Raw genomic sequence first — 12,816 nt, forward strand, 5'->3', positions numbered from 1 at the left:
CCTTCAAGACATGCGCGCTTGCCGCATCGCCTCTCAGGCTCTCACTCCCACACCCACATCCACACATCCCGCTCTGCCTGCTGACCGCCTCGCCGCCATGGACCAGGCGGCCTCCGCCTCCGCCTCGCCGCCCGCGCCCGTGCGCCGCAAGGCGCTCGCCTGTCTGCCGTGCCGCGCCGCAAAGTCGGCGTGCGAGGGCGTCCCGCCCCATGCACTCGCCAGCCACAAGGCCGGCGACGATGTTGAGATACCCGCAGATGCGCCCTGCCATCGCTGCCAGCGCCTCGCCGTCGCGTGCCGCTGGGCGCCGACGAAGCGCATTGGCCGGCCGGCCAAGCGCCGCCGCGCGGCTGGCGATAGTGAGGACGACGAGCTGCACGCCGAGGAGCACGCCGGCGAGCAGCCGCCCACGGCCGCACAGACAGCCGCGTGGCAGGCTCCGCTGTCCAACGGCACGCCCTTTGCCGCCGCAACGGCGCTGCCAGACCTGTCGCTCGGCTCCTGGCCGGCTGCGCAGCAGCAGCAGCAGTCGAGCAGCAGCTCCGCAGACAGCATGGCCGACTCAGTCGCTGCCTTCTGGGCCTCACTTCCGGCGGGCACCAGCGATGCTGCGCTGCAGCAGACGGCCACAGCCAGCTCGCCGCTCGACAACGTCATGATGGATCCGACCATGTGGAACATCCTCGCCGGCGGCAGCAACGGCGGCGGCGGTCCCTCTGCAGCTTCGCCGAGCGCCTCGACGAGCGCCTCGTCGCCCGATCGCTCGTCGGTCATGCAGGATCTGCAGAGCCTGCATGACTGGATGCCCACGTCGCTGCCGCAGCCGGCCGTCAGCATAGCGGAGCTCTCCAATCCGTCTCACTCGCCCAAACTCTCCAATCGCGCCATGCACCAGCTCGAGAGCATCCAGATGCTGAGCTCCACCTCGCGTCCTTCGCGCAAGGCTGGCAGCAGCAGCGCGCGCAGCAGCTCGCTGGCGTTCATGGACGAGGGACTCGTAGCGTTCTTCACGCGCGCGCAACAGATCATCCCGCTGCTCGGCACGAGTGCGCAGTACGCCGCCTGGCTCAGTGCACAGCGCAGCGAGGCTCAGATGCTCGTGCATCACGCGGCCTCTGCGCTTGGTTTGCGACTTGCCGGACCGAGGGCTGCACAAGCCGCAGAGCGCAGTCTGAGTCACGCTCGGCACCTGGCAACTGAGCTGCGTCTGCCGCGCGCGCCTGCCGGGCTTTGCGATGCGCTCAGCGCAGGCGACGCACTCGACAGCATGCGCGGCCTCCTCATACTCGCCACTGTCGAAGCGGGCGCCGGGAAACCGGCCGACGCCAATGTCGCCCTCGGCAAGGCGGCTCGCCTCGCCAGCGAATGGGGCGTGCACCGGCTTGATGCGCCCTTCGGCGAGGCATCGCAGCAAGCGCCCCTGCCGCTCGCTGGCGCAGCGCAGCGCTGGACTGCAGCAGCAGATCGCGACGTGCTAGAGGGTCTGCGACGCGCATGGTGGGAGCTCTACCTCGTCGACTCGATGCTGTGGATTGTCTCGAGCGGGCAAGCGGGCGCACAAGTAGGCAGTCTGGCGGCGCAGGCAGCAGTCGACATGCCCATCGATCTCGGCGAAGAGCACAGTGCCAATCCTTCACGGCAGAGCTACGACAGTCGCGTGCGAGCTTGCGCGCTGATGCGAGAGGCGCTGGTCCCGCCGACGCCGGCTGCAGCTCGCAGTCTGGCACGACTGGCGGCGCTGGAGAGTCTCGCAGAGAATCTGTTGCTCTCGTCGGACGCGCGATGGCGCACTGCAAGGGCGCAGGCGAAGGCTGCGGAGCTCGAGGGCGACGAGATCAAATTGCAGGCGGCTGAGGCGCGCGCCGAGGCGGCACTCATGGCCATCGTGACTCTCAACTCGTGAGTCTCGCGCTGATGCTCTGCAGCTCACGTGTGCTGAACATCTCTCGTCTCAGCGGCCGCATCCACCTCCATCGCAACGCCACCTTTCCCGAAGTGACGCTCGACTTTTCCTCGTGCGCCTTCCGTCCCAACACCTCCAGCCATATCTCGGAGCTGGGCGACGGCACTTCCTCGCCCGAGAGCTCTCCCGTGCCCGCGCGCGATCCACGACGCGTGGCCGACTCGCTGCGCCGCATCGACGCCGCCTCTGCTGGCATCCTCGACATTGTGCGCGAGGACTACGTCGACCGTACGCGTGCGCGCCACGCTGTGGCTGTGGAGGACGAGACGTCGCCGCTGCTGCGTCACACGCCCTTCTTTGCCTGCTCGCAGATGGTCGCTGCGTATGGGCACGTGGTCCTGCTGGCCGGCACGCGTGCGCAAGCAGAGCAGGAGACGGCACTCAGGCTCGCCGGTCGCGGCACGGCAGAGGGCGAAGAGGCCCTCTGGAAGCGGCGTGTGGCGCTGAGCGATCTGAGTCTGGCCGAGGCGAATACGGCGCAGTGTGCCATGGGTGAGTGCCGCTGACGTCGTAGCACCGGCGTTGCGCCTCGGCTGACGTGTCTGCATCATCAGTCTGGCCACTTGTCGAGTCGTACGTCATGCAAGTGCGTCGCTGTCGCGCAGCCGTCGACTTTGCGGGCCCGCTTGGCCTGCGCGACGGCTGAGCGAAGTCTAGCTGCTGTGTCTGCGGCTGCTTGCTGCTGAGACGGCTGCAGGGCATCACTGCTCGAGCCCGGGGCCCACTGCGCGCGTTCATCCTGTTCTCTCTCTCTCCCACTGTCTTCCCCGGCTCGCTCGTCTCCACGTCACCGTCTGCACCACTGTATCTTTCCATCTCATCTAATGCACGCATACCGCACTCTTCCTCTCTCGCCGACGCAATGCGCCACCGGCCGCTCCTTTCAAGCGCAGCGCAGCAACAGTGACGCGGCATCAGATTCCCTCCGGTCTCGCCACTTTCCTCTTCTCCGTCTTGCCGGAGCGCGGATCGCGCATCTCGTTCCAGCTCACCGGCTCGAGTGGCGCGAGCGCCTCGGTGCCCATCTCGGGTGCTGCCTCGCCTAGCGCGAGGGAGGGCAGCGCATAGATGACGCCTAGGTTGTTTGCTGCTGTTGAGAGGTAGTAGGAACGCGCATCGCCGAGAGAGATCTGAGGAAAAGGGTCAGCGTTGCGACCAGCAACGAGGCGCCTCCTATCGCGCTAGCACCAAAGCAGTGATGCCAGCATGCGTCAAGCGCGCTCAGCAGCCAGGCCGATGCACACGGCAGTCGCGCAGCCTGTCCGTGCATCGCCTCTCCATACCCCGTCGTCGCAACGCTGCTGGCCTTCAAGTCGCCACGCGCTCAGCGCTGCCTCTGCTGCACGAGCAGCGGCATGTTCCGCTCTTGACTGCAATGCGCCGCGAGTGGGCAGCAGGCCCACAGCGTCTGTAGCCTATCAGCCTCTCTCCTCGTTGTTGAGGTGCAACGGCGCAAGACACCGAGCTCATCGCTGGCTGCTCTCGCTCACGCTGGCGGCCGCCCTGCGCAGCTCAGTGTTCTCTACAGCCGGAGCGATGCTACTCACCACGCTAGCTCTGACGATATCTCCCGGTCTGAAGCAATCGCCCAACCGGACCTTATCCTTCTCCGTCATGCGCACGTCCTGCTGCCGAATCACGCCCGTGAAGTCTGCGCCCGCCGGATCTTCGCCCGCCGCACGGTTGGCCTCTCCCGCCGCGCTTGCGTCGCCGGCAGCGACGGGCAAGCCATCGACGACGGTGATGGAGAGCGTGGCCTGGCGCGGCGTGACGCGCGTGATGCGCCCTAGCACGATGGAGGAGGGAGAGGGCACGACGAAGCGAGAGGGCCGCCCGGTGACGCCGCCTCGTGCATCGGGCCGCCCGACCAGCGACGAGAGCATGTGAGCGCCACGCACATACGTGCCGGCGCCGGCACGCGCTGCGCTGCTGCCGCTGCTGCTGGGCAGCGGCTGGCCGGGAAGCACTAGAGGCGCGAGTGAAGAGGAAGAGGCCATGGCTTGGAGATGCGGGTGTGGTGGAGGAGACGGACGAGCGGCGCGCAGAAAAGTGTGGGAACAGCCGCGCAACGTCAGCGCAGCCGCTGTGTTCGTCCACCTCGAGCTCGCCGGCCTCGCAGCAGCCGTAACTCGACTTGTATTCTGGACCGGCCGAGCGTCGCTCTCTTCATCTTGGCACGCAGCATCGGAATATCGGCAGCACGGAGGAGCAGGCATGCCGAGCGCGGCGCCGAGATCCAGGCTTGATGCGCATGAGGCCGATGCTCGGTGCCGAGGCTGTGCGTGAGGTGAGGCGTCGCTCTCGGCGGAGCGGAGGCGGCACCGCTGCCGGCCTCTTTCGGCGGCGTGCCGCGGCTAAGCCAAGGCTGCGCTGGGGCGGCGAGCGAGGCCGCATGCCGCGCGCCAGCGCGGCGCCGCCAGCGGTGCGGCCGCTCAGCCGCCCGGCCTCCTCAGCAACAGCGGCAGCAGCGCGCGGTGACGCTGCGCGTTGCGCTCCGCCGGCCGTCGTCTCCACACTGGCGTGCGCCACGTTACGTGTGCCTCTCTGCTTAGCTCCTCTGCACCCCTGTCGCGAGCGCTTGCTCGCCATTCCCGTCTTCCCGGACTCTCTCTCTCTCTCACACTCACTCCTTCACGCTCCTGCGCCTCACGAGTGCGCGAGCCTGCCCGCCGCCGTCGTCGCTCGCGTCGCCTCGCGCTGATCTGCACCGGCACTACCTCCACGTCTGTGACACTCCCGAGCCGCCTGCCCTAGAGGGCTCGTCACACAGCAGCCACCCCTCGCTCTCGCATAGACGCCCACCATGGCCGCCAACATGCTCAAGGGCCTCTGGCCCCACGGCCCCGCCGACCAGGTGCGTCGCGTTGCTCTGCCCTGCCTCGTTCCTTGCGCTGACGCACCTTCTGCGCACAGACGACGCCCAAGGCCTCGTCGAACAAAGCAGCCGAGCAGAACCCGTTCGACACCTTCGCGCAGCCTTCGGCGTCCGCCTCGGCTCCCGGCGCACCAGCGGCGCGCATGAGTCATTCGCGCGGCAACAGCGCGGGCAGCATGCAGGGCCTGCTGGGGCCTGGCGGGGCAGCTGGCGCAGCGCAGACGCAGCAGCAGCAGCAGGGATACGAGCCACCACTGACGCCTGGAGGACTGAGGACGCCGGGAGGTGTCACTAGCCATGCGAGCGTGCCGACGACGAGCTTGAGCACGACGGGTGAGTGATGGCGAAGAGCTGCGGCGGCTGAGAGGTGTGGCAGGCAGAGCAGGGACGGCACTGCTGGCAGCAGACACAAGACTGTGCGAGGCGCATGCGCGCTGCTGCGAAGCAGTGCAAGGGCACTTGCTGCGTGCGTTGGGCACAGCACAGCGCTGCTGGCAGCTCCCGCGCAGAGGCATCGCGTAGCTGCGACGGCGCTCTCAAGCAGCAATGCGGCGTCTTGTCGAGGCGCCGCGGCCCATGTGGCAAGCTGAGCCGCCTGTCCTGTCCTATCCTGTTCCGTCTAGCACTCCCGCGGTTCAGTTCTCAGCGCACTCACACTCCCTCGCAGTGCCCGACTTTACCATGCAGCTGCCGCCAGCCAAGGCCAAGGCCGAGGGTGCGCCGGCCGCGTCGGGCACGCGCAACACGTCTGCGCCGCGCGGCTACCTCACCGTCAAGGTGGTGGCAGGGCGCAACCTCGTGACGAGCTCTGCGGCGTCGCGGCCGTACGTCGTCGTGTCGTTTGAGCAAAACGAGTTCATCGGGCGCGAGCCGATAGACGAGCGCGCCGTGCCCGAGGCCAAGGGCAAGCCCGTGCCGGCGAGCGAGGCGGACCCGAGCGGCTCGCGCGCGCGTGCACGCACGGTGACGCCGGCAGACCCGGGCGCGCCAATAGTGGGCAGCACGGCGCCCGGCGGCGGCTACGTGCTGCACCCGGCATGGCGCCACGAAGTGACGTTTGACGTGACGCACAGCGACAAGCCCATCTTCATCAGCGTGTACGACCGGCAGGCCGAGGAGGAGGGCTTCCTGGGCATGCGCGAGATCCGCCCGCGCCTCGTGCCCGGCATGCACTCGGACCAGTGGTACTCGCTCGCCGCGCGCGAGGACGACGAGGCGACGAGCGGCGCGCGCGGCGAGGTGCGCCTCGAGCTCAAGTACGAGCGCCTGAGCTCCAAGCGGCGCCTGACGCCGGCGGACTTTGAGTACCTCAAGCTCATCGGGCGCGGCACGTTTGGGCGCGTGTTCCAGGTGCGCAAGAAGGACACGCGCCGCATCTACGCCATGAAGGTGCTCTCGAAGCGCGAGATTGCCATCAAGAAGGAGGTGACGCACACGATGGGCGAGCGGCGCATCCTCGAAAAGTCGCTCGACTGTCCCTTTCTCGTGGGCCTCAAGTTCTCCTTCCAGTCCGAGCTCGAGCTGTACTTTGTCACCGACTACAAGTCCGGCGGCGAGCTCTTCTGGCACCTGCAGCGCGAGGGCCGCTTCACAGAAGACCGCGCGCGCTTCTACATTGCCGAGCTCGTGCTGGCGCTCGAGCACCTGCACAAGTACGACATTGTCTACCGCGACCTCAAGCCCGAGAACATCCTCCTCGACGCGACGGGCCACGTGGCGCTGTGCGACTTTGGCCTCTCGAAGCCGGATCTCGGCGCCGGGCAGCTCACGAATACGTTTTGCGGCACGACGGAGTATCTGGCGCCCGAGGTGCTGCTCGACGAGAGCGGCTACTCGAAGCTGGTCGACTTTTGGAGTCTCGGCGTGTGAGTGCGATGCGGGGGGAAGACACATGCAGTGCGCTGACGTTTTGCCACAGGCTCCTCTTCGAGATGTGCTGCGGCTGGAGCCCGTTCTACGCCGAGGACACGCAGCAGATGTACCGCAACATCTGCTTTGGCAAGATCAAGTTCCCGCGGGGCGCCATCGGCGACGACGGCAAGCAATTCGTCAAGGGCGTGAGTACGAGGTGCTGTGGAAGGCCGACAGCGGGTCTGTCGATGCAAAGCTGACCTCTTTGCTTAGCTGCTCAACCGCAACCCCAAGCACCGCCTCGGCGCCCAGCGCGACGCGCTCGACCTCAAGAGCCACGCCTTCTTCAAGGACATCGACTTTGACGCGCTCGCCAAGAAGCAGCTCACGCCGCCGTTCAAGCCGCTCGTCGAGAGCGACGAGAGCGTGGCCAACTTCGACCCCGAGTTCACCGAGACGGACCTCGGCGAGGTGGCGCTCATTCCCGGCTTCGAGGGCAACGCGGGGCAGGCGCACGACGCGCTCGAGGCCGGCGGCATACTCAGTGTCTCGGCACAGGCGCGCAAGGACGCGGCCGCCTCCAACGGCGTCGCCATCAGCAAGGATGCGAAGCGCGTGCCCGGCAGCGACGCCGACGACGCCCTCACGAGCAGCGTGCAGGACAAGTTCCGCGGCTTCTCCTACTCGGGCACGTACGACGGCAGCGTCGCCGGCAGCATGGGCACGTCGTTTGGCGGGCGGCGCGGCAGCGGCGGCCTGGCCGGCGCCAGCCTCAGCATGAGCCGCATGCAGGTCGACGACGGCGACGACGAGCAGCTCAGCCCCAGCGACGTGCCGAGCTTCAACGCAGACGCCGTCAAGCCCGAGATGGACACGAGCTGAGCCACACCCCGCATCTGCAATTCCCCCTTCCCACCCTCATACATCCACACTCGAGTGCCTCGTCTGCTCCGCCCCTCTAGTCGTCCGCGAATCCACAGCATTACAGTTCGGCTCGTGGACATGCAGCACTGAGGAGGGCCGTGCAGAGTGTGCTTCAGCTGACTTGACGTTGAAGCGTGAGCAGAGACTTGCGCTTGCACGGCGCAGGGCCATGAGCGCCGAGGCTCAGCGGGGCTGGCGCGTGCCGGCGGCGGAGCGCTGTCGCGTCGATACCGGGCTGTCTCGCGCCTCGTTCAGCCTTCACGAGAAATGCGACGCTGATTGCCGCTGACGGATCTTCGCGGATGGTGAGCGCACTTGCTGCGCTGGCTCACAGACATTCAGGTCTTTCGAGGACGTGCCAGCACGCAGTCCAGCCCGCTTGCATGCGCATTGTTGGACGAGCTCGGGCCGCCTTTCTAGCGCGGCGGCGGAGAAGCTCATCACCGGCGAGCAGGCCATGTCTCGTCCCCTGATCGATCGAGGCCTCATTGATCAAAGAGATTGTACTACGGCGGCTTGCACGCGCGGAGAAGTGGAAAGTGATGAGGTTGCTTGCCACCCTCGCCCGCGGCGCTCTACTCCCATCCACCATCATCGTTCTGCTCGTCATGTCTTGTGCGTCGAAGCTGCGGCGTCTCTGGCGCCATGCTGACTGTCGCTCAGCCCCTGGCGTGGACGAGGACATTGATTTCTGGGCCCTGTCAACGATCGGCGTCGTCCCCCCGTGGAATTGGCGGTCCGGTGGTCGCCTCCCGGGATCAGAGCGTACGTGGCAAGTCGAAGGTGTCGAGATCGCTGGCGTCAGGTGGAATTTCTCCCACGAGGAAAGGCTCAACGGCAAAGCAGGGCCGGACAAGTCAGGGTGGAGCACCTGGATCCAGATCAAGCCTCGCAGCAAGACTCAGGCGCTGCTGATCGTGTTCAGCAACGCGCACAGGAACCGCCGCCAGGCCGGTGAGCCGTTCGCCGTGAGGGTGCCCACTCCCGAGCAGGTGGACAAGCTTCGGCGGGCCGGGGCCTTCCTCACGGTCCGTGAGCTCGAGGATTTCGAGCGATCCGAGGCGGAGAGGCAGGCGGAGCGCAAGGCGAACAGGATCAACGCGGCGGCGTTGAGGGCCGTCCGGGAGAGGCGCCGGCTCTGTACAGTGATTACGCATCTCGGTGGGTCTGGTGCCGTGCTCACGAAGCACCTTGATGCGCCTAGGTCGTGATGGAGTCCGTTCGTGGCATGTCCGGCTCTTGCAGCTCGATGGCAAGCATCGCTGTGATCGGCTCCAGACACACGCAGCTCTGTGTCGTGTCGGGCCGAATTTAAGATCATCGAGCTGCCGCTCTTGCGAGCGGCTAATGTGTGAGACTGACCGCTGTATCGTCGAGAGGGACCTGCGGCGGTGCGCAGCGTCGTCTGCATCCTGACTGCTGGGGTGGCAACATGACTGCTCAGGAGGCCTGCCGCGCGCGTCTGCATACAGAGGGGCGCGGTCTCCGTACCGAGCGTCTCGTCTCAGGCTCGTTCAGTTCAGTGTCGCTGGCACTTGCGCCTCTGCACAGCGTCGAGCGAGCTTGCCGCGTCCCCACTGGCCGTCAGACCTGCGAGCGCTTGAAAGGGCACGCGCCGCCGGTCGGATTCGCAATAAGAATGCGCCGTGGCTCCATCTTGCCGTGCGCGCCGTGCCGCGGGACTGACGCCAAGCGCCGGTCCGCCCCCTGAGGCAGCATCGTAAGCGCTCTCGCTCAGCACTCACGGGCTGCCGGACTGCCGCGTGCCCGCACCCGGATGCGAGTGCGGAGCCTGTGCCTGAGCGAAACGACATTTGCTCAATGGCGTGCGGACCCCCAGGCTTCCTTCCCATCCACCATCACCTGCTGAATCTGCGCGTCATGTCCTCTTCCTGTACGTAGAAGAAGGGCAACGTATCTGCCGCCCTACTAACTGCCATGCCCAGCCGACGATGAGTCTGAGTCAGAGTCAGAGTACGAACGTGACGAGGTGGAAGAGCTCTACTTCCTCTCAACGGATGGCATCCCCAGACTCGCAACATGTTGCGAGGACGACGGTGTGGACTCCACAACTTTGACACACATCACTCTCGACCTGTGCGACATTCTATGGGAGATACCTTGCAGCTCGTTTCCCGAGAGTCTGCGCCTTGCGCTCGCCGAGTCACGACTGCGAGACCTCGTCATCTGGGTGCGCATCAAGCCTCGCAGCGACAGCCAGGCGCTTCAGCTTGACTTCTGCGAGGGGCACGAGAGCGGCATTCGGGCCGGCGCAGCCTTCTACACGATCGTCCCTGAGCCGTGGCAAGTCGAACAGCTCCGGCTCCGTAAGGCTTTTCTCACTCTGCACGACGTCGAGGAGTTCAAGGCCGTGGCCATGGCAGAAATCGCCGCATCGAGGATCAATTGGGAGACTTGGGACGCCCTTGAGCAGAGGCGCAACAGATGAAGAGTGAGTAGCGCAAAGTACTTGTGCCGCGAGGCAAAGCTGCCCCAAGCTCTGAAAGCACGAGCTCACAAAGCTTGCGTCTAGGTCGCAAAGGCATGCGCTGTGAGCGCTCGACGGCCTTCCGTCACGCTCTTCTCATCGGTCCGTTTGCCTCGTCCGTCTCTTCACCCGGCTGCTCCTCTACTGGACTTGTCTTTCTTGTGCGAGGACAACTGAGAGAGCTTCTGGCGTGATTTGCTCTGGCAATCGCCATGTCGTGCCGCAAGCCAGGGCCGCAGGGCAGAGATCTCGGCGATATCGACGCGTTCCCAGCCAGCGTTGAGATCATTCGTAGAGGAGGGGCCATCCTTGAAACTGCGGCAGCGCGATCTCATCACGTCTCTCTCGCCTCAGCTGTTTAAGCCATTCTGAAGGAGAATCAGCGCCACTTCTGCAGCTCGGGGCTTGTAGAGCCGAGCGACGAGAATCGCTGCTGAGCGACGAGAAGCGCTGCTCATCTCGCTGGCTGATCTTGCCTCAGACGGCGAGAGCGTGGGAAGTCTAGTGCTCCGTCAGACCCTGCACCGCTGCAGTCCGAGCGGACAAGCGGACGAGCGGACGAACGGAGTGCGGGGCCCCATCGGCAGATAGAGTCTTGCCGAACCCGCATTTCGGACCGGTGCGGCCTCGCTCGGCGTCAGATGGAGCTAGACGGCATTTCTCGTCAGCAGCCACGCCCAGCGCAGATTGCTGTGCTGCCAGGGCGTGTACCATACCGTCCACCAGGCGCGCGCAAGAGCAAGAGCAACACGAGTAGGAGCAGCACAAGGTCGCCCCGATGCCGAGCTCGGCACGTGGCGCGACGCCGCATGAGAGAGCGCCGCGCAGCAGCGGCTCCTGAGCCAGGAGCCGCTGCTGCGCTGTCCCCTCGTCTTTTGATGCCGCAAGCGGAGCAGTTTCGGCAAGACTCTTCTCTGCTGAGCAAGGCGCTAAGGCGCTGCCATGGGCTGCGGGCTGAGCTGCAGCCAAGGGTACAGAGCGGCAGCAACGCATTATGCGGCCACACCGCTGCCGCTGTCCCTCACCGCACGCCGCAGCGCGCCTCGCCTCGCGTCTCTGCGCTGCACCCCTGACACACGCTGGCGCGGGAGCCAGCCGTCGAAGCTGCTTCTGCCGGCGTGCGGGCCGCGAAAAGAGTGCAAAGTGGCCTCTCGAGCTGCTGCGTGCTGCTGCCCTGCAAGTGCGCTGCGGCCGTGGGCGCAAGCGCCGTGCCTGCGTCTGGCGCTGGAAGGCACCCCATCACCCCGCGGGGCGAGAGGTTGGCCCGTCTGTGCGCCCTGGACGAGGTGGTGCCGCCGCTCGGCGGAATCGCCTCGCTTGCTCGCTCTCACGCCTGCGACAGCAGCCCGCCCCGCTCTTTGCTCTCGGCGAGATTGTCATCTCACCATCTCAGCATGCAGCAGCGCCCAGCATCAGCAGCGCTCTGGTTCGAGCGTGAGATGCTGCTGCTGACGAGCACGACCTCAGCTGCAGCGGCGGGGCAGCCGCTGCGCGCTGCAGCGCGACCGCTGTCGTCCCCCTGCGCCGCGCTACCACCCGCCGCCAGCGCGGCGGCAGCTGTTGTGCTAGCGTCAGGGGCAGGGCGCTGCGCCGGAAGAAGCGCCTTGGCTGCTGCTGCGCCTGCCGCTGCGAGAGGGATGCTTCGGCTCTCGCGGCACCTGCCAGCCGATGTTGCGTGACTTTCTGATTCGCTGGGAGGAGAGGTGCTGCCAGAGGGCAGGCCGCGGGCACGGCGACTTTCCGGAGGCCATGACGAGCGAGGAAATGCCAGCGCGCCGGAAGTGCCTTGGCATCGCGGGCAGGAGAGCAGCGCTGCGCCGCACGCCGGCTGTGCTGCACGCGACCTCGGCGGCGCTCTGCTGCGTCTCTGGGAGCGCTCTCATCTCCTCGATCCTCGAGCGCTGCTGGATGAGCTCGCGCACGGCTGAATCATCGACATGCTGCGGAGGATGCCCGAGCCCAGCTGGCGCGGTGAGTCGCGGGCAGCGCCAAGACCCAGCGCTGCGAGCGGCCATGCGCACGAAGGCTCTGCGGCAGCTCAGCTGTCGTGCGGCGTTGGCCCGCGCTGTCCCTCTCCGGCGTGCGGGCCGGACGATGCCGCCGACTCTACTGCGCTGCCGCCCGCCTGCGCCGATGCCCGCTGCCCGCTGTGCCGCCTCGAGCCGCCGATGCCGCGAGAGGTGCGGCTCCTCTGCGGCTGCGAGAGCGAGGGCAACAGCGCGCAGCGAGAGCTCGGTGCTGCGCTGCTGCATCCGTGCCTTGTGGTGCCTAAGCGCCTCTCTCTGCCAGCGCGTGAAGTGCTGCCCTTGCAGCGTCATCGCGGTGCGCCAATCACCCCTCTGGCCTCCTGTGGCGCCTGCTCTGCCACGAATGGCGCAGATCAAGCATCAGAGGGGTCGCCGCGAGGGGCTCCGCCGGATGCAGAAAAAAAAAGCCCCTCAGTGGCAGTCCAGTTTGCGCGCGCTCTCCCACCTCTGCCGGGGGGGAGAGGAGGGGGGGAAGGGCGGCGCGAGGCGGCGGTTCAAGGGCCGCCGGCGATGCCGCCGATCGGCCGTCGGGCGAGCACGCGGGCGCAAGGCGGAGCTCGGGCGCAGGGCGCACCATGATGCGCTGCGCGCCTGCACGCCTGCGAGCGCCTGGGCGGGGCTCCAACGGGGGGATCTGCAGCGGAACAGCGCGTGCGAGAGAGCGAGAGGGCACCACACCCGTGGGCAA

The 12,816-nt window shown here is 66.8% G+C and overlaps 6 protein-coding genes across 6 annotated transcripts; 4 read left to right on the forward strand and 2 right to left on the reverse strand.

The window, feature by feature from the left end:
• The first annotated feature begins 52 nt into the window (after window positions 1-52).
• Window positions 53-2,806, forward strand: FA09DRAFT_332075 (hypothetical protein). The gene is made up of 3 exons (XM_025743302.1): window positions 53-1,899; window positions 1,956-2,455; window positions 2,518-2,806. Exons 1-3 carry the CDS (start codon window positions 98-100, stop codon window positions 2,607-2,609), a joined length of 2,394 nt encoding a protein of 797 aa, XP_025595703.1. The 5' UTR covers window positions 53-97; the 3' UTR covers window positions 2,610-2,806.
• FA09DRAFT_332076 (hypothetical protein) lies at window positions 2,759-4,054 on the reverse strand. Its single transcript, XM_025743303.1, has 2 exons — window positions 3,511-4,054; window positions 2,759-3,093 (listed from the first exon to the last, which is right to left on the reverse strand). Exons 1-2 carry the CDS (start codon window positions 3,958-3,960, stop codon window positions 2,878-2,880), a joined length of 666 nt encoding a protein of 221 aa, XP_025595704.1. The 5' UTR covers window positions 3,961-4,054; the 3' UTR covers window positions 2,759-2,877.
• A 1,028-nt stretch (window positions 4,055-5,082) lies between these two features.
• On the forward strand, window positions 5,083-7,031 carry FA09DRAFT_332079 (Pkinase-domain-containing protein). Its single transcript, XM_025743304.1, has one exon. The coding sequence runs from the start codon at window positions 5,415-5,417 to the stop codon at window positions 6,705-6,707; it is 1,293 nt and encodes a 430-aa protein (XP_025595705.1). The 5' UTR covers window positions 5,083-5,414; the 3' UTR covers window positions 6,708-7,031.
• A 3,115-nt stretch (window positions 7,032-10,146) lies between these two features.
• FA09DRAFT_332080 (hypothetical protein) lies at window positions 10,147-10,854 on the reverse strand. Its single transcript, XM_025743305.1, has one exon. The coding sequence runs from the start codon at window positions 10,813-10,815 to the stop codon at window positions 10,603-10,605; it is 213 nt and encodes a 70-aa protein (XP_025595706.1). The 5' UTR covers window positions 10,816-10,854; the 3' UTR covers window positions 10,147-10,602.
• FA09DRAFT_139922 (hypothetical protein) lies at window positions 10,727-11,639 on the forward strand. The gene has a single exon (XM_025739125.1). The coding sequence runs from the start codon at window positions 11,044-11,046 to the stop codon at window positions 11,551-11,553; it is 510 nt and encodes a 169-aa protein (XP_025595707.1). The 5' UTR covers window positions 10,727-11,043; the 3' UTR covers window positions 11,554-11,639.
• Window positions 11,640-11,665: 26 nt separating this feature from the next.
• Window positions 11,666-12,609, forward strand: FA09DRAFT_352752 (hypothetical protein; the record flags this gene model as incomplete). The annotated part of the gene is made up of 1 exon (XM_025744831.1): window positions 11,666-12,609. A coding segment is annotated over exon 1 (840 nt), but the record flags the coding sequence as incomplete, so codon positions are not given.
• Between the last annotated feature and the right edge of the window lie 207 nt (window positions 12,610-12,816).

This window comes from Tilletiopsis washingtonensis, assembly GCF_003144115.1.
Source record: "Tilletiopsis washingtonensis strain MCA 4186 unplaced genomic scaffold FA09scaffold_22, whole genome shotgun sequence".
NCBI classification, from domain to species: domain Eukaryota; kingdom Fungi; phylum Basidiomycota; class Exobasidiomycetes; order Entylomatales; genus Tilletiopsis; species Tilletiopsis washingtonensis.